This window comes from Podarcis tiliguerta, assembly GCF_965153285.1.
Source record: "Podarcis tiliguerta genome assembly, chromosome: 12".
Lineage (NCBI taxonomy): Eukaryota > Metazoa > Chordata > Lepidosauria > Squamata > Lacertidae > Podarcis > Podarcis tiliguerta.
In genome coordinates, this window is record NC_139545.1 from 45,201,612 (window position 1) to 45,222,571 (window position 20,960).

Here is a 20,960-nt window from a genome sequence, read left to right on the forward strand (position 1 = left end):
TCTTGAGAAGAAAGGGGGAGAAAGCAGCTCGCTATATACATTTTACTTGGTTGATACAGTCGTACCTTGGTTGTCAAACACCTTGGTACTCAGACGTTTTGGCTCACAAATGCCACAAACCTGGAAATTAGTGTTCCTGTTTGCGGACGTTTTCTGGAAGCCGAACATCTGTTTCAGCTGTCAGCATTGTTTCTGGGGCCAATAAGCCAATCAGAAGCCGCGCCTTGGTTTGCGAACATTTTGGAAGTCGAACGGACTGTATTAACCCATAGGAAATGGTGTCCTCGTGAAAATTTAACAGCATTTTTGTGTGATTGCCCCCCCCCCATGTACATATTTTTGCCATGCAATTTCTTGCACCGTAATGCATTTGTGCAAGTTATGTTCAGCAATATATTTCTCTATATGCACACCTTACCCCCAGTTTGTGCATCTTTGTACGCGTTACTTGGCCGAAGAACTACATTGCAAAATTCAGAGAAGTGCAAGTTTCGAAGGATGGATGTTTTGGTGCATGTTTTGTTCTAGAGAGTACAAATTAGGTGAAATCACCTTTACAGGCAAACTCAATCAAATTTCTCCCCCACCCTAGCGCATGACCTCTTCTACACAACTCATAAAGATGCTTAAAGATGCTGGATCCCTGTCCTCTTTTGCACCTGGCCACCCTAATAGAGAGAGAGGCCTCTCCAAGGTCCCCACAGTCCCCAGGCCAGCAATGGCTTTCAAAGGTCAACATCTCTCATTGGGTTACCTTTGTGTAGGATGTGGATGATTTCTTACAGCATAGAGTGCACATAAGCCCAAGAGGGAAGAGTACCTTTAAAGGGCTATTCTGGGGGAAATCAGTAAAAAGGTTAGCAGGGGAGTAACCCACCCCTACCATATCTTTCAGTGATGGTTTCCCCCATCCCTGGGGGAAATCCCCTATTCAGATGACATGTTTGTTGGCTGCCTTGCATTAAGCTGTCACCCATTATCACCTCTGAACTCTCCTTCAGATCCGTGGCCTGTACGTTCCTCCAGTTGACTGTCTGCAAAGAACAAAGTTTGCTTTGGGTTCTTGTTTCCTTGCTCTGTCTCTTGCCTTTCTCTCTTTTTTCTCTCTCTCTCTCTTTCCCCTCACATCCACCCCCAGCTGCCTTTTGTTGTGCATTTACAAGCCCTTGGAAGACAACACCCTGCTGACACTTTTAGAGAGGCATCAGCGAGTAGAAGTCTGTTGTACAGGCTGCAAAGCCATCTGGACTATGCTGTCGAAAAGGTTGGACATGGTTTTAGGCAAGATTTTATCACATTGGGAGCGATGGGTGGGGAGGGGGGAGTGAAGAGAGAAATCTCCAAGCAGTACATCTTCCAAGGCTGATGTCAGGGGGTTTTTTTGGTGGGATTTGTTTTGTTTTGGTTTTTTTGTTCAGTTGCAGAGCTAAATATATTGACAAACAGTTGAAAGGCAGTAAGAAAGGAGATATAAATCTCCAGAGGACGGTTTGTCAAAGGTAGTGGAGTATAAACAAAAATAAAGAAGTCTGGGACTTTTATCAGAAGCTTGCCAGGCTTCGATTTGTGTTGAGGGTTTGTCTTCAGTCCTAGAACCCTCTTAGGACATGGGTGAGAAAGCTCACCTGGAAAGCAAAAAAGTTGCTTCGCAAAAGATAATCAATAATCAGAAAGTGCTAATAAACAGAAGATTATTTGGAGCTGAGCTGATTTAGTGCCATTTATATTGGAGAGGGGAAACTCTGGGAACTGTAATTCTGCCCCCTTAAAAACTACACTTCCCATAATTCTTTGGGGGTAGGCCTGTGTAAAGTGGCATAATACAGCTTTCAGTGTTTAGTGCAGATGGACCCTCTGAATGTTATGGAGCTTAAACAAATGTGTGCTTTTTAAGCAACAAAGAAAGTGGGAGTGGGGTTGTGGTTTTGTAGTATGAAGAAAATGAAGAGCAAGTCAGTGTGACAGAAGTAATTCCTCACCGTGGAGCACTTTTGGCCAAATGGGATACAGCAAGTTAGTGGATGTAATTCATTTGAGTGCCCTTTGGGTTACATTCATCTTGGCAAGTGAGCTATGATCCCAAAATTGCCTTAAAAACACATTCTGAAGACCCAAGTGATATATGAAAAGAGCCAGATGTTAAAACACTGCGTGCTTTTTATCTGAAGAGACAGAGCATTTTTATTATTATTAAAAGGGGGGAAAAACGTATAGAAAATAAAAAACACTACGTATATTGACACACTTGAACATTCTGAATTCTCACTAAGGATTATAGCAAGGGCCGTGCATAGAAAAACAGAATACAACCCCACTGCCCAAATGAGGAATTTACAGCTTCCTGAGAATATTGGTTTTCATGATTATGAAAGAAAACTTTATGGTCCTTATAGCTGAGGGAAGAAGATTTGATTTTTGTTAGTAATACCTGGTAGAAATAAAATAAGTTGTGGGGGCTAACAAGGATTTTGAGAAACCAAAGAATCACGTTTCAGTATCATGTACAGTGGTACCTCAGGTTACAGACACTTCAGGTTACAGACACTTCAGGTTAAAGACTCCGCTAACCCAGAAATAGTACCTCAGGTTAAGAACTTTGCTTCAGGATGAGAACAAAAATCGTGCGGCGGCAGCAGCGCAACAGCAGTGGGAGGCCCCATTAGATAAAGTGGTACCTCAGGTTAAGAACAGTTTCAGGTTAAGAACAGACCTCCAGAATGAATTAAGTTCTTAACCCGAGGTACCACTGTACACCTTAATTCTGGAAACATAATAAGTTATTAAAATCAGGCTAAAACGGGGCTTTTTTAAAGCCAGAACTCAGTTCTGGCACCTCTCAGGTGAGTGCCATTATAAGAGAACAAGGGAGGCTTTTTTTTTTCTTTAAAAATTAAAAGCACTGAGTGTATATATATATAAATTTGCTACATTTTCATATGTATAGAATTGCGCAGGGAGATTATAACCATGTCTATAGCCAAAATCAGCAAAGCATATGTTCAGAACACACTGGTCAGCCACTCTATTGAATAACTGGTTGGTTGTGGATGAGCCACACTCTTGAAGCCTCTACCTTCCCACCTGTAGAATGGGAACAATAGTTTTGAAGTATTTTTAACACCTTCCATTGCACTTCCCCCCAATGCATGACACAGAAGACACAATGTTGTGAAATAGCAGAAACACCTTAGTAGTGATAACCCTAAGCCCACAAGTGTTTTGTGTTCATACTGGTGTTCATACTGGTTCATACTGGTGTTTGCGGGAAAATTCTGGGTTCAGATTTGCCTAGGAAATGTATTCAAGTGCCTTTGGACCTCAGCCTGTCACTGGTATTGTGACGGGAAGGTGCTACCACTGTACTGATTCACTGCGAGGAAGCCATTCATTTGGATGCAAGTGGTGAGATGGAGAAATAAAGAAACTGAGATGTTTCTCAGACCAGACGAAGCATTGATTTTTATTACCGAGATCGGGCTTGTAATATGAATTGAAAATCTAATTTTATATATATTTTTATAGCGCATAAAAGGCTTTTCCAAGAGTTAGCCATTCCCAGGTGCCGGTGGCTTTATAGAGCTTTTATCTAGTTAAAGAAAACCCAGTCGTGCTAATTTAATCTCTGTAGTAGTACAACAGCTTGGCACCTGAGGCCTGTCCTAACGCAGCCGTAACGCCGCAAATTGAAGAAGAAGAAGAAAAAGCCTCGATTGTTTTGTTTTGAATTATTCAGTACTCGCAGCCAGCCTTGTGTTTTTTCCCCCCTGTAGGGACAAGCTTTTGGGTTAAGGATCAGTAAAATGAAGGAGGGGAGAGGCAGGGACTCGCTGGCGGGTCCAGGATCATCTTCGGGGCGTGATTCTGCAAAACGGGCATTTACATTCTTCATTACCTAAGCAACCACGTGCAAAACTGGAGTCAGAATTGGCAAAAAGAAAAGAGAAGAGAAATCGGCAACCTATCCCAATGATCCACGATTCCTTGAGGGAAACAACTGCTATTTCAGTCGAAATGCTTGTTTGCTCTCGATTCATTGAAATGGGGCTTGTTTGTTTGCATCTTTTTTAAAGCGAGAAGACAGTACAAACAGCAATGAATCAACCTCAAATGGAAGGGCTCGTCTGTTAACCTCCTCACATTAACACATTAATGTGAAGTTAAAGTTTCTAATTAAACCCAGGCACAACATAAAGGCAAGGAAACAAAATACGAGTCTTTAGAAAAGCTAGGGCGTTTGGGGTGTGTTTTCTTCTTCATCATCATCCCCTTTGTGCTAACTTATTTCCTTTCTCTATTCAATTAAAAGCACTTGTCCCAAGCGGCAGTGGTGGCTGCAAGGGAGCCTCTTGGGAGCAAGATGGCTCCCCCTTGCCTCTCCATGGGTGCCGCTGCCAACCTCCTCTCTCTGTTAGCTGGGGTGATGGGATGTGTAGTCCCAAAACATCTGGAGGGCCGAGTTTGGGGATGCCTGGTCTGCAAGGACATAAATGGGGGTTCGAGGAGGATCAATTGGGAGGAGTGAGAAATGTCCCTATTTTCACCTGAGGAATGTTGGGAGGTATGTCATCTGCTACTCACTTGTTGGCACTGTTGAGTAGGTGAAGCTGCAGGGCCCTCTCCAACTAAAGAATTATGGCAAGAAAAATTAATGGACTATACAGAACTGGCAAAACTGACATACAACCTACGGGACAAGGATAACTGTGACTTTAAAGATGAATGGGAACCCTTTACAAAGTATTTGAAGACGCAACAAAGCAAACTGGACTCCTTGGCTGGTTTTGAATGAACATTCACAAACTTGTTATTGATAATAATCAACTAAATAGTTTGAGGATCTATGCAACTGTGTAACATACAGAAAACAGCATTTTTAGAGAAATCAAGGATTGGAACTGAGGGAAGTCGGTTCTGTGAGGGGAGGGAGGGGGAGGGAGGAAAAATGAGGGGGGAATTAGGATGATATGTTTTTGGATAATATGTTTTGTTTCAATTTTGAATAAAAAAGTTGTTTTTTTAAAAAGCTGGAGGGCCCTAGAAGCTGGCTTTGAAGTCCAGCCTTAATAGGGCCACCGAAACAACACAGCATAGAAAAATGGGAGCAAGAACTTCAGTCCACACTAGAAGCTGTAAAATTGGACTAAAAGGGTCTTGGGAAGCTTAAGAGAGAGGGGGCCAACTGAGCATCTCTATAAAGAGAATTCCGTAACTTTCTAGGCAATCCTATACATGTCTGCTTAGAATGACCTGCTATGCATTTCTTAACTCGTAGGTAAGTAGGCATAGCAGGTTTGTGGGCCCTGTGGCCCTCCAGATGTTGTTGGACTCCAACTCCCATCAGCCCCAGCCAACATGGCCAATGGTCAATGCTGGTGGGAGCTGTAGTCTAGCAAAAAGAAAAAATTCTGGAGGGCCACAGGTTCCGCGCATGACTGCAACCTTAGTGAACTAAACCAAGATATGCAGAGTCTCTGCATTCCTTTGGTGATTTATTCTTTAAAGATGAGGACTTAAAATGGGCACATTTGAAATTGCTCCTAGTTACTCTTTCCTGAAGTATTCTGTCATTGCTGTGTGCCCTCTTTAGCCTATAAAAGCAGAAAAGATAGCAATGGTGTGTTTTTTTCCTGTTGAAGCACAGCACATGTCTACCATCCAGTAATTCCTTCTAGCAACTCTTTTTCTGAACTCCAAAGCTACATTAGTCATCTCACTGGCCACTGTGGCTAAATTACGTATCTTGCATTGTCGTGATGGTGTTCTACCCTCATTCATTTCAATGCAAAGTATACACAATGCAAATGGGGAGAATTGTATTTCTTGGACTGATTTCCATTCTGTTTGCACACCTGCAAACAGGCAAACCTTGACAATTTCAGCTCCAATTTCTGTTTTCGTTGGAATTCTCCAACATCTGTAATCCTTGTGAGGATTTTAGCAACTAGTAACATCCAGTGTATTCCGTTTAAAGGGAAGCATTGAAGAATTGTGTTTAGATCTCGTTGGGATTTTTCAAAATTAACAACAGCACTACCTGGTAGCACTTAAAAACATTCAGAGAGGTGCATTTTAACGCATGCTGGTACTACAGATTGCTATTCAAGTAACATGAACACGTTCTGAATGATGCACGGACTGCTTTAAATAGCTTTTCCTCCTTCTAAAGATCTCGGAGGCAAAAATAGCAACAGTTTGGAAGGCAGATAAAGAGACCTTAATGGCCCCTGCTCTGAGGGTGGATTCACAGCCTGGGTACAAAAAGCATCAAAATAACAAGAGCAGATGAGTTGTGTTCATCATCTTCTGGGGTGAAGCCTGAAGAGGGAAGACTTACGTCTCCACTGTAAGAAGATGTGTTGACACCTGATATGCAGCCAACTTGTGTGTCCCTCCATGAGGGACGTCTATGACCCTCTCCTCTTTATAGGTAACCATGGAAATGTCGACCGAGGAAGTCTGACTCACTTGTGCTTCCAGTTTTGGGGCTTACATAACACTCAGCTATGTGCTCACTGGGAGAACCAAGAACAGTCAAAAAATTTTTTCCCTGAGGTGAACATTAGGTGGACTTAATGTCCCACATTACTTCAGTGGGAGGAAAATGCTTGACCTGTTTTGCATGTTATTTGTGTGCTTAATTCTCCAGTAAACAACATGAGGGTTTTGGGGTTTTTTAATCTTTGAGAGTAAATAATACAGAGGACTGTTTACCACAGTTGTGCAGAAATTATTTTAGGCCGAGGCCTACATTCCCTCATGAGCAAACTGGAAGGGGCCACATGCCAGAGGGGAGCAGAGCCAGAACCAAAATGTGTGGTGTGTATGCAACTGGGGTTGGAAGAACAAAGGCGGAGGAAGGGGTTGTTTCTGTTTTGTAAGCCTCAGAGAAAGAGAGGTGGAAGAGGACAGAGCAAAGCTGAAAGAGAGCTCCAGGGCATGGTTATTGTATTGGTAGGAGGGAGAAGGAAGAGAAAGACCACCCTCAATCCTGCCCTATGATGAGTTGGGGCAGTGGGCCTAAGAAGGGGCCCAGAATACTCTGTGGGTGAAGAATGTCACACAGGCTATGCATCAAAAGGGAGAGAGAAATAATTCAGCACAGGGTTCTTGTTTTCCCATTGACAAGAGTCTGCATGAGGATCACACTAAGCTTGTTGTTGTTTAGTCATTTAGTCATGTCCGACTCTTCGTGACCCCATGGATCAGAGCACGCCAGGCACTCCTGTCTTCCACTGCCTCCCGCAGTTTGGCCAAACTCATGCTGGTAGCTTCGAGAACACTGTCCAACCATCTCGTCCTCTGTCGTCCCCTTCTCCTTCTGCCCTCGATCTTTCCCAACATCAGGGTCTTTTCCAGGGAGTCTTCTCTTCTCATGAGGTGGCCAAAGTATTGGAGCCTCAGCTTCACGATCTGTCCTTCCAGTGACCGCTCAGGGCTGATTTCCTTAAGAATGGATAGGTTTGATCTTCTTGCAGTCCATGGGACTCTCAAGAGTCTCCTCCAGCACCATAATTCAAAAGCATCAGTTCTTCGGCGATCAGCCTTCTTGATGGTCCAGCTCTCACTTCCATACATCACTACTGGGAAAACCATAGCTTTAACTATACAGACCTTTGTTGGCAAGGTGATGTCTCTGCTTTTTATGGCCCAGAGATCCAGGAAATCTTAAAGCATGATTAACTCATGGTCTGCATTGAACTTCTGAAGTATTAAAAAAAAACAACCCACAGATTTTTCTTTCTTGGTTCATGCAAAGAGGGAGGCTTTTATTTTATTTTGGGCATGTAGGCGTAAATCCCTCATTACCAATGAAAGATATTCATATAATTTTACTCTGCTCAACATTTGCCTCCAAATGTCAACAGTTTACTGAAAAATGAAGTGCTGGGGGTGGCGATAACCAACGGTGCTCTTGATGGTGCCTGTTTAGTGAAATATTTCATCCCACCCATATGCAAATCTAACCTTTCTAATATTTGAGCCCAATAAGCCCAAAGACGGGGTTTCCGTAGAAAAATGTTTACTAAAGACTTTCTTCCTTTACAATCTATTGATTTTAATATCCTTACCATTCCCGTTGAATGTCAATATCCCCCTGCAGACTGCCACTGCAAGCCTGAATCCATTTCATTTATTTATACCATTTGAGGGAAAAAGTGCTGAGAAATGAATAAAAAGTTCCTTCTTGCTGGTGTCCTAGCATTGAGAGTCGCAACTTGATCATTTGTTTCCTGCACGAAACAAATAAATAACTGGGGGTGTTTTAATATGTCCGGGACACGGGTGGCTCTGTGGGTTACACTACAGATCCTAGGACTTGCAAATCAGAAGGTCGGTGGTTTGAATCCCTGCGACGGGGTGAGCTCCCGTTGCTCTGTCCCTGCTCCTGCCAACCTAGCAGTTCAAAAGCACATCAAAGTGCAAGCAGATAAATAGGTACCGCTCCGGCGGGAAGGTAAACAGTGTTTCCGTGCGCTGTTCTGGTTCGCCAGAAGCGGCTTAGTCATGCTGGCCACATGACCCGGAAGCTGTATGCTGGCTCCCTCGGTCAATAAAGCGAGATGAGCGCCGCAACCCCAGAGTTGGTCACGACTGGCCCTAATGGTCAGGGTCCCTTTACCTTTTTTATTTTTTTTATAAATTTTTTTATTGCGTTTCTTTCCATAATTTTATAGGTTTATAAACAATAAAGTAGTTACAAGAAACAAATTTTCTCTTTTTTAACAACAAAAACAAAATAAAACTTGGACTTCCCCACCCCTTCCGATTCTGCGTTCTTTGCATTAACAATGTCAGCATTTTGTTACCTTATTTCATACCTTGTTGTAACTTTCGAATGTTATGTATCCAAATACAATATATTATATCTCAATTTCAATACCTTTAAAATAAACATAACATATTCAATTTAAATTGTCTCCTTTTCTCTTTTGTCACTAATTTTACCATTTACTTAATCATATTCGCAGAAGCTTAACGTTTCCTAATCATGCACTTTCTTAGGATTCATACAGCTTATAATATTTTTTCAGATAATCTTTAAATTTTCCCCAGTCCTCCTCAATTGTTTCTTTATCCAAATCTCGGATTCTGCCGGTCAGTTCAGCTATCTCCATGTAGTCCATCAACTGCGTCTGCCAGTCCTCCAGCGTGGGCAAATCTTGTGTCTTCCAACTCTTTGCAATGAGTATTCTTGCTGCTGTGCTAGCGTACATAAACAAAGTTCTATCTTTCTTTGACATTTTCTGGTCCACCATGCCCAACCCTTTACCTTTTTTAAAATATGTCCATCAAAGACAAGAATGTCAGAAGAGCCCCATTGGATCAGACTGAAGGTCCAACAAACTCAAAAGAAAGGGGCCAAGCCCCGTGGCAGAGCATGCCAAGGTTCCAGGTGCGAACTCTGGCATCTCTAGGCAAAGCTTTGAATTACCTTTGTCAAGTTGCTGAGTTATTAAGACAACTGTGAACTAGATCAGGGGAAGCCAACATTACCCCCCCCCCCATTTTATTGTTAGTAGATGTTCAGGCATTCTTTTGACTGAATTGGCTTGCTTCCCACACATTAATTCCCTGATCAAACACAGCATCGTGATGCTATAAAACTTGAAGGACCTGTGAAGTCTCAAGCCCAGGTCTAGCTGTCAGGAACCCTCAGACAACTTGGTCTAGGAAGTGGGGAAACTCTTCTATCACTTGGTTTTCCTCATAAGCTAGCTATGATCAAGCATGGCAGAAGTTCTAGTGAAGGACTGAAGTACCTCAGAATACGCAGGAGTGGTTCCATTATCCATGAAGCTGCAACCACCTATGTGCTTCTCAATGTTTCTTTGCTCCTTCTTTCACAAGCTAACATACTTGCATAAAAATGGAATCAAAGGCCCAGGATGCCACACACACACATCGTACCACTTCAGACACCTGCAAAACCTTTCTGAAACGAGCATGCACAACTTGAGCAACAACATCTCCTACTACACAACCTTCTGTGGCCCAAGTTATGTTGTTATAGCGGTTGGAGTTCTCTGGGGCTCACAATTCGAACTTAAAACACAAGGGGATTATCCCCTCCCTGGGAAAACCGCTATTTTTAAAATCAGAGCAAACTTAAGCCAGGTTTTCAGCAAATTGCTGTTTTGTTCCAATTTAAAGCTACATAGTGGGTTTTCCCTGGGAAATGAATGGGGCAAGGAAGAAATCTATCGGTCCTGTACTTTCTAGGCACCGGTTAAAAGGATGAGCCCAAGGCCCTTCTTTTCCCCAATTTCAGTCAAAGCTGGTTTTGGGGGAAATGCATCGAAATTATTTCCTAAGAAACAGCAGGATTGATACAGGGTAGATACGGATTGTGACGAACGCTGTGGGTCTACCACTTTCCAAACCAGTGGTGGGAGCACACTGGGTCAACAGAAGCATGTGCAAAGCCTGGCAAGACTGCTACATTTTCTGCTTCATGATGTTTTTCTTTCTCTTTAATAACCACTCGACTTATTTCTGCTAACTTCTCATGTAATGGATTTAGTGTTCTTCAAAGTCCCCGGTCAGTCTTTTGAGTTCAGCAAAAGCCAAGTCCTTTTATTGTTTCTCTCTACCTCGAGCCAATTTGCTGTTTTGCCTCGACTTGGGTCTCTTGTGCTTGCTTGCTTGCTTTAGGATTTGCTGCCAAATGAGGCAAAGGAAACTGTGGCTAGTGAGATTTCTAAAGCTAATGTTAAAAATTTCATTTGTTCCCTCTTAACATTTTAGGAGCAGTTCTTCTAGGAGGCCTATGTGCCTCCAAGCTAATTAACTCCTAATGAGTGTGAAACACCCAGGGATGTTTACATGAAGGGCACTACAGAAACAAAGATGGACCAGATTGTAGAGCTGGGAGAGATTAACATTATGGTTTGATCCTTTTTATTTAAAAAAAAAAGTTATTGAAACATTCTTCTTTTCAATACTGTGCTCTAACTGAAGATGATAAAAATCAGCAATCCATACTGATTTTTGTTGAACTGAATCATTCCCATCTCCAGACCATTAGAAATGGCAACTACAATTTCACTCAGGTAATGGGTTTCCAAGTGCTGGGAAATTTCCTATCAGGTCAGGAAACTTTCTTTGGTTGCCACACTGGCTCACATGCTTGAGCCATCCAGAGATATTTGCTCTGGAATGTCCTTCCTCTAACACACTTGGTTTTTGTTTATGGTGCATGGTGGTTTATATAGCTTAAGATGATCTGCACCTGGCCTGGTGGTTGTACAGTCTTGATCAGATGTTTCCTAGTGGCTAGGAGAGTGAGGCCCTGCTTGAAATCTTGCCTGAACTGTGCCTGCATTGCCTTAGGTAAGCTGCTGGCCTGGTTTGAATGTAACACTACATCATAGGGTAGTGTTGCATGAAAAAGCCTGCTCAAGTTTTGGAGTCTTCCCACTCCTCTAAACTTCCTGCATGGCTGCAAGGAGGAAAGTGGACACATCTACTTCCTGTTTTTAACTGTCCATAGTTTACATCCAGACATGAGGAACTGTGGTTAGAACAAGCCAAGATCTGACACCACAGTTTGATCACAGCTTGTTTCAGTGGCGCTGTGGGTAAAACCTCAGTGCCTAGAACCTGCTAATCTCTAAGTCGGCGGTTCGAATCCCCGCAGCGGGGTGAGCTCCCGTCGTTCGGTCCCAGCTCCTGCCCACCTAGCAGTTCGAAAGTACCCCTAAGTGCAAGTAGATAAATAGGTACCGCTTTATAGCAGGAAGGTAAACGGCGTTTCCGTGTGCTGCACTGGTGCTGGCTTGCCAGCTGCAGCTTCGTCACGCTGGCCATGTGTCCCAGAAGTGTCTTTGGACGTCTTCGGACGGCACTGGCTCATGGCCTCTTGAGCGAGATGAGCGCGCAACCCTAGAGTCGGACATGACTCACCCGTACGGGCAGGGGTACCTTTACCTTATACAGGCCACAGGGCTTCCTCTTCAAGCATAATACTAAGCTACGTATACTTAGTTAAAAATAAGAAGTGTGTGTTTCCAATTCTCTCCTTTTGGCTCAGCTGAGGAGAGGGTTGCACAAAGCAAGGCTTGGGCAGGTTCATTTACATAATGACGGTTTAGCACAGGCATAGGCAAACTCAGCCCTCCAGATGTTTTGGGACTACAATTCCCATCACCCCTGACCACTGTTAGCTAGGGATCATGGGAGTTGTGGTCCCAAAACATCTGGAGGGCCGAGTTTGCCTATGCCTGGTTTAGCATTATGCCTAAATCAGGCCACTATCTCTAAACCTCAGTCCCACAGTTATCAATTGCATATCCATTTAATGCATATCCCACCTTTACACCACCATCAATAATGATGATGAGGATGATGCAATGTGTGAATGAGGCACGTTAGATGGCTAGGATGGGCCGCAGCATCTGATCAAACTCAGTTACAGTCCCAGGTTTGTGGCCACGTGTTTTGAAAGGCTGTGTGTGTGTGTGTGCTGGGAAAGAGGGTGTCTCTGGGTGCTCAGAGACACGATGATAACATTCACTTTAAAAGAAAGACTCGGAGCAGGAAGCGAGGAAAGATGTCAACAGCAGAGCACACGCATGACTTACATCTGTGCTGGGACAGCTTGATCCATGTACTGTTATACCGAGACAGCTTTTTCTGTATTTATTTACAGCAAAGCTTAATAATTAATGAGCACTTATTATTATAGCTGCTCCAGAACCATATGGCAGGCAGGATGTGAACAAATCTTTCGAGACAAAGCACTCGGGTGGAAGCGTGTTCTGATTTTGCTCCTTTATGTCTGAGCAGAAGGCAGAGGTGTTCTCGCAGCATGAAATGTTTACTTACAGGGTTTCATTTAGAGAGGGGGGGCTCCTTTTCTTGCTTAGCCCATTCCGCCAACAAATTTCAGGCAGGTCCTGGGCCAGGTTCTTCTCTCGGTGGAACTTTAGCTGAGCAAAAGAAATGCTTCGGGTACAGAGCAGGAAGTGTAGGATTTGCAAGTTCACAAATGATCCGCAAAGACTGGATTGAAAGGAACAAACTTTTAGTTCTGCCACTGCAAAACTAGATAGAAAACCAAAGGTAGAAAAATGCCCCTTGGCTTCCTTTCACTGCTGGTCTCATCCAGAACTGATCCTCTCCCTCCCCTTCCAGATCACTTTATAGTTCCTACTCATATTACAAGAAGGCTGGAGATGGCATCAAGTCCAGGTCATCTGCTCCATGGTGGATCAGAGCCACAAGATGAGCTTCAATGGAATCCAACTTCATACCCAGTTAGTTAGCAATCTCAACAACAAAATAGCTTTCTCCACCTAAATTTGTTGTTGTTGTAATCTGTCTGTCTCAGGAGACAATAGAGGAGTGCACCTTCAGGGGTCAAACCATTGGAGAGTTACAACGCCTGCTGTGGCTGTAGAGACTGATACAGGAGAGACATGTTTTATTGCAGGGGGGGGGGGAGATGAAGGTGTCCAGTTTTGCTGCAACAGGTGCATCATGGCGTTTATTTTCTCTGCACTCATCCCACCTAAATTAGGCTGTTGGAAACTAAGAAAGCTAAGCCAGAGAGGACTGTTGCATGAAAGGGCTGTGAGATGTGGTACTGAAAAAATATCCCTTGCTTTAGAAGGTACTCAGAAGCACCTTTCATTCTAGTTTGTCTCTGGCTGGCAGATCTTGAGCTTCTAGTAGTAAGCAGTGTAACTTAACAAGCCTTAACGAGCCAGACAGCATCTATGCAAGTCTCCAATGGCGGTCGCTGTAACTACTGGTAGAAAAAGTTGTGTGTGCGTCTGCGGAAGCAATAAGATTAATTTCACATTGAGGTTTAAAGTGGTGCCATTGTGCTTGTTGTGACCTGGATATAGGCAATGACAAAGCCATTTTTATTAAAGGAGAAAGGTGGCAAAGAAGTTATTTTATTGACAGTTGCAGACCATTGCTCCAGTCCAGCAGAGTGAAAGAACGGCTTCTGCTTGTGTCTTTTCAGGAATTTGCGGATTCCCTCTATCAAATGATTACGCAGAAGTTTCAAGAGGTGACAGATAATTTTGCTGCCATCTATGCACGTCACAAATCCCTTGCAGGAATTGTCATGACCAGAGGTAAGAGTAAACTTTCTTTCATGCTGGCTTGCAACCTTATAATTTGTTTGGGAATTATTATTTTTCTAGGTCCTGAGGGATTGCTCAGTTGGTACAGCATGAGACTCTCAATCTCAGGATCATGGGTTTGATCCCCATGTTGGGCAAAAGATTCCTGAATTGCAGGGAGTTGGACTAGGTGGTCCTCATGGTCCCTTCCAACTCTACAACTCTATGATTCCACGGTTCTTCTAGTGGAAGATGAAACATAGTTTACACTGGCCACTAGGGGCGGGAGGTAGTTTCTGCATTTGTGTTTGAGGTCTTTATAGTATTTGAATTCAGCGATTCAAACTTCTTGTATTGTAATGGTTGCTCTGAGACTTTGTGCTGTGCAGCACTTACAGTGGAGATGGGGGACCTCAGGTCCAGAGGACAAATGTGGCCCTCCAAGCCTCTGAATCTGGCCCTTGGAGCTCTCCCCAAGCCAGTCCTGCTTTGCATCCTTCTCGGGTGTTTTTGCCTGGTTGGAATGTGACCTTGAGCTTAACTTTGCTTTACATTAACTTAATGTAATGTAATGTAACTTAATGTTTACATTAACTTAACCTTTCTCAATTCTCTACAGCAGAGTGGTCCAAAGTGCAGCTCTCGGGCTGCATGTGGCTCTCAAGGCCTTTTTGGGTGGCCCTTGGCAACATTTGGCATCCCTCCCACAGGCCTTGTGTTGCTTTCCCAAAGCCCAGTAAGCAAGGCGCTGGGCTTTGGGCAAGAGGTGCAAGGCTCTGACAGGGACCAGAGTCCTTCTGTCTCCTTCCCAAAGCCTAGTTAGCACTTTCCCAACTTTGGGAAGGAGGTGGGAGGGCTGTAGGACCATGGTCAAAGCCTTGGGCCTCCTTCCCCAAACCCAGCATCTCGCTTAGCTGGCTTTGGGCGGGAAGTACAAGGGCTTGGGGGGGGGCATCAGATTTTGGCCTTGTCCTCAACCCAGCACATGCGTGTAACAAGGCAATGTGTGGTTCACGGGTTCTGCGTCAAAGTACTCTTGCAGCCCACTTGGGTATGCAAAGTTGGACCTCTCTGCTATACAACATGATTTTAGAATGGTAGCACTGAATCTACTGCTACGTACTATTGTTAGTTGTTACTATATAGCCCACTTTTCAGCTCAAAGAGCCCAATACAAAATACATTTAAAAGCACAACAAAATTAAAATTAAAAATTAACAGTCAACAAAATTACCGCAAACACCTTAAGAGCAGTGCAAAGATAAATGACAGAAACGGTCTTTGCCTCCTTCAAGTTCAAAATGAATCCCCAAGATAAAGGAGCATTTGCTTGCTTATAAAAAGTTAACATAGATGTGGGTCCTGGGAGGGCTAGGGGCCACCACAGAAAAGCCCCTGGTCCTGATAATCCTGGCACTCAAACATGTATAAATCATAAAACGGAGTGAGGGGGTTCATTAAATGATCAAAGAGACTATTATACAGTGGTGGCCCGCAAGACGAATGCCTCGCAAGATGGAAAACCCGCTAGACGAAAGGGTTTTCCGTTTTGGAGGTGCTTTGCAAAACGAATTTGCTATGGGCTTGCTTCGCAAGACGAAAATGTCTTGCGAGTTCCTGCGATTTTTTTCCGCTCCCCACCCCATTTTTCTAAGGCACTAAGCTGCTAATACCCTTTTAGCAGCTAATCCACTAATCCCTTAAGCCTTTAATAGCCGCTAATAGCCGCTAAACCGCTAATAGTGCTAATCCGCTAATAGGGTTGCTTCGCAAGACGAAAAAACCGCTAGACGAAGAGACTCGCGGAACGGATTCTTTTCGTCTTGCGAGGCACCACTGTATAGGCAGCATAATTCCATCCTACCTTACCTCAATTAATTATTTTGTACCCCACTTTCCAGTCAAAAAAAATGTTCCCAAAGCAACATGCCAATACACAACGGAACCAACCCATGTCCTATTGCAGGCTAAGTTGGGGGGGGGGGAGATGTGGACAAACAAACATGCTAGTTGCCAAAGATAAAAAAGTATATGTATTGGGGTAAATCCATTCTGGATAACTAAGAATGTCTGAAGCTGAAATCAGTGCAGAAATGCATTGTAGGTCTAATCTCACAAATTTTATATTTACGGGTGTGTTTTTTCCAAATCGTTTAATAGCTGTGGTATTGTCATGATGCTCGAAAATTCAAAAGACGCTTCTAAATTCTGCAGGCAAAACTTTGGATTCTAATCCAATCCCAGGTGTTTTGTCTCCTACGTAGTTTTTACTTCAGCTTGCAAAAGTACAAAGGCAGCAAATTGTGTATCAAATATAGACCATTATCTCATATGCATATGTTTCGAGCTTGACAGACGATTTTTCAGAGAAGGCAGGAGGTATCCAATGCATATTCAGAGGGGGCTTGCTAAATTATCTGGAACAAACTGGCACTGCACTGTAGACTCAGGCTGTGCAATATGTTAACTGCTATGGGCTCTGACTAGATCGCGAGGCAGAAGTGAACCACTGTTCAGTCTAGGGCAGAATGAAGGTCATTGCAGTCAATTCCGTCCACCCCTTCATTAAAAAAAGCCATAAATATTCAGGGCAGATAGCTGACCCATGGGCTCATAAAGATCCCAGACACAAGATACCCAATATCTGTTCTTGCAAGGGCCATGTTACTTTCTGGACAACATCTGGGCCTCCACAAAGATGGTCACCCATGAAAACCAGCACCCTGTGTGAGCAGAATTCATGTCCCTGCACACAGATGGGCTGGTCCACCCTGTCTGCGTCCCCCTGTGCTGCACTGCACCCCTCTCCAGATGATCCCATGAGCCTCAGGAGCAGCTTTTGAGGATGCGCAGCATCTGTGGTGAGAAGGGGGATCTGAAAAAGGTACTCACGTGCATCGCACTTTGAATCCTGGCTTGCATGTGTCATTGTAGCAGCCCAAACCGGATGCAGCCAACCAAAGACTTTCTCTTTGAAGAAAGTCAGAAGCTGCTCAACTCGCCTAGCATTAAGGAAGGCAGGAAGCCGCTGAGATGTATTGTCAAAATAGATAGAAGGGGGAGGGAAGACAAATGGCAATACAAATGAAGGGAATGCGTACTGAAGAGATAAATACGGATGATTGTCATGGAAGCTGAAGGAAGTCCAAAAACAGATAATTTGTTAAAATTTGGATAAAAACGTACAACTGTATTGGAAAATTAATAAAAAATTATTTTTTTTAAAAAAGGAAGGCAGGAAGCCTCCTGAGACCTTCTGACTTTTTCCCAAGACTTATCTCCAACGGGAGAGAAGAACCTAGCCTTCTCCCAAGTTTTCCATGCATGCCAAAGGACTTGGCAGTCTTGGCTCTTGCAAATGGGACAAAAAGCAGGTGCAACATCTGTGTATCCTAGGGAACTCAGAGATGGGAGGAATCTTTCACCTTGTCCCAAGTGCAAGAGAGAAGAGGCCACTGTGAAATGTTCTGCGCCTAAAGGAAAGACAGAAATATATATATATATAGAAGTTTTGCATTCATTAGACAGTCTTTGATTTGGGAGTGTCTTGCTAGAGACCTAACCTAGGGCTTTTAAAATGTTTTGGATTTGTAATGGCAGATTTCCTTTCCACCTGCAATTACTGGACATAATAAAGAGCCCCTGCCACACATTCTAAGGCTAATCTATTATTTCCAAAGTCCTTCTTCAAAGAGAGTGGGGGGAAGCCCTCTGCACACTTACAGTGAATAAGAGGAAGGCTGGTATTTAAACACTATTTTTCCCATTTGAACTTGATACATCTTGACAGTTTAAATATAGATAGAGACATCTTTGTCTGCTTTTCTCTTCAAAATACATAATCTAAGAAGTTTGGTCCTCTTCAGAGAAGGAGGCGAGGAAACTCACAGAAGAGCAATATACATTGATTTTTTGAGTTCAATTTTCTCTTTCTCTTCTCTCTCTTTTTTTTCCTGAAGCTGACAATCACTTTGATCTTAAAAGCAAGCAGGGAGGCCTTTTCAGTTATCTTACATATGAAATAAAGATGAAGTGGACAAAAGGGGCTCTAAACAGCAATTTCACGCTGTGATAAAAGATGGCAAATTATCGCCCATATCTCATGAAATGGATCTTAATGATTGCTAAGTGAGGTAGCAGGAGAAAAGTAAAAAGTTGGCAATCTGTCTCCATGGATCCTTCTGGTCGTTTTAAGATTCAGAAGGCAGGGACCCTAAAGGTAATCAAGAATATTGATGGGCAATTGATTCCTGGCCCTTAGTTTACTGCCTGGTAAAATGTATTAGCAGACTGATACAATAGGCCAGCGATTTAAGGAGCCAATATGCCGTCGGAAGCATTGTCAAAACAGCAAAGCCAAGCATGCGTGCTTTACAAAACTTCTCCGCAAACAAGTTCTGGGGGGCTGCGTTACATCACACACACTTTGCAACAGGGGGAGCCAACTTTTGGGGGCCAACATTTGAAATTTTGGGAAAGTGCTATGGGCATCTGTCACACACACAAAAATGGCTGCTGTATGTTATGGTTCTAGGGATTGCTTGTGCGTAAATTGCCTTTACTCGTGGCTATCTTGCATGGTTGAACCCTTTCTGACAGAGCAGCCTCTATCTCGTGGCTGCCTCAGTCGCTGGCAGAATCCGTCAGTGGGCGTTTCTTAAACCGCTTCCAACATAAAAGCTGCTTGACGCCCAGTCTCCTCCCCCGTTGCCTGTGCGAAAGCTTTTTGCGCGCTGTGGGTGTGGGCAACGGAGCACTTGTCCCCTCTCCGCTTGTCTCCTGCGAAGAGTCTTGGAGCCAACTCTCCGCTTCCTCTATCTCTTCCCCTTCTCCACTGGTGTTACGCTGATTTCCTTCCCCAGCGTATGGGCTATCCCTCCTCCTACTGGACCCTCTCCACCATCATCCAAGAGCCCTCTCACCTCCTCCTGCTCCGATGGCAGTTCCCTGACACTGTAGAAGATGTGGAGTAACACAAATTAGCTGCCATGTTTTAAAAAGCAGAGGAGGGCGTATGATCGCAAAAAGGTGTAGGACTTCCTCTCTGTCGATGAGAAAAAAGGCAACAGCATCAGCCACCACTGTGCTTGCTTACAGGGGGAAGGTCTTTGCACCTCTCCTCACGAGGGAGGGGGGCCCACTCTGGGGTCCAGTGAAATGTGGGCAGGAGAGACCAGGCCATTGCAAACGGAACTGAGGAGGAGGAAATGAGGTCCGATGACAGAGGGCTTAATGGAGAAGCAAAACTGCTTAAAGAAACAGATCTCAGAAGGGCTCTGAGGATGGGACAACTGAAGCCAACTGAAGTCAACTGAAGAGCTGACCAGGTGCTTCCTGAAGGCAAGAGAAGCCCCTGGGGCTCTGAAGACCCTCAAGATCCATAGAAGGAAGGTAGAAGCTCTCACAATGAAGCCTTGAGATTGTGCCTCTCTGCATCCATGTTTACCATACTGTGATTTGCCTGCCCTAACATAGCGTATGTGTAGACTACCTATCCAGTGCAGTGCCACTATTGAATTGGAGGGTCAAAGGTGCTGCATTTTTCTTGGTTTGCTTGCTTAACATTTTGTTATGCCATCCTTCATACAAATCCCAAGGTGGTGTACATCAATAAAACACAACCGCATAAAACAGTGCATTAAAACAAAATGAGCGAAAGCACGTGGCAATTATTAAGTAGTGGGTTGACAAAGCAGATGACACAGAGATTTCTCCAAGTAGTTCTTTTTAAGTAAGCTGGAACTGAACTGAACTGAACAGCTCAGCCGGCCTGCTTTTATAGGCAGCCGGCTGTCAACATTGTAACAACAACCCAGAGTTTCCCACCTAAATTAACTGGCGTGGACCTGAGTGAAAACTATATACACAATATGCCTGGTGGCCAGGGTGAGAACTTCAATACTTAACAGCAATAAATAAGTATAATGCAGCAATAGCCACAGTAGCTTTGTGACAATAACCTCCCAAGGTTTGGCATCAGTCACTCACAAAAGGCTGGGTGGGTGAATAAAGCCAACTTCAGGAGTCACCAAAAGCTCAGCAGAGCTGCTGCCTGCCCAATTTCAAGTGTGTGGAACACTGCATGCAGATAATTGGGGTCAGGGCTTGCTCCAGGTGGCCCTGGGGAAAGGATCCTCTAGTAGATCCCATCCTCTGCCAGCTGGCCCTGGGAGGCTCCTCTGGCTGTGGTAGTAGTGCTGCAAGCAGTCAGCCAACCTTTGAATTTTCCACAGTGCCCCAGAATTAAGCTTATTCTGAGGCTTGGTGGGAAATCCATCCACTTAGTGCAGCTTGGTCTGCTATGTTGGGGTGTGTGGAACAGGGGCTTGGTTAGCATTAGCAGGGGCCTGATGTTGACCCTAACCTATGTCCATGAATGAAGAGATGATCAGGAGACCCTTCACAGAGGGATGATTTCCCAGAGTGCTTCAACAGTCAGTCCCTCTTTGAGGGAAGGGGAATAAAGTTCTCTGAGCAACTCTCAGCACCCTTCACAGACTACAGCTCCCAGATTCTCTGGGGGAAGACACAACTGTTGAGGGTGGTATATGATACTGCTTTAAATGTAATCGCAGCTTCCTCTGTCCCACTGCAACACATTGATGGACGCAGATGCAACACCTCAGAAGCATGGGCAGAGGTGCAGATGATTCTGCTAAATCAGCAAACTCTCCGCCAGGCCAGCAGTTTTCCTTCTTCTCTGTTCACAGAGGGGACAGGGGAGTAAATGAAATGGGCCATAGAAACCAGAAGCGGAAAAGACTGCTAAGTCATCACATCCACGCCTCCGCAAGTGCTGGATTGCTCCCCGTACTACACCCTTGAGTGTCTTTCTTTCCCAATTTGAGATTTAAATGTACCACTTAGCAGCGGGTCTTTTGGGTC

At 44.1% G+C, this 20,960-nt stretch overlaps 1 protein-coding gene across 8 annotated transcripts in view; it reads left to right on the forward strand.

Annotated features, from left to right (window-relative positions):
- ADARB2 (adenosine deaminase RNA specific B2 (inactive)) overlaps positions 1–20,960 on the forward strand; it is a 358,751-nt gene that overhangs the window by 282,296 nt on the left and 55,495 nt on the right. For all 8 annotated transcript variants that reach the window (XM_083406282.1, XM_083406284.1, XM_083406283.1 and 5 more), the window contains one exon: positions 13,973–14,087. In XM_083406282.1, the coding sequence (XP_083262408.1) occupies positions 13,973–14,087 (115 nt within the window). The remainder of the gene's footprint in view (positions 1–13,972; positions 14,088–20,960) is intronic.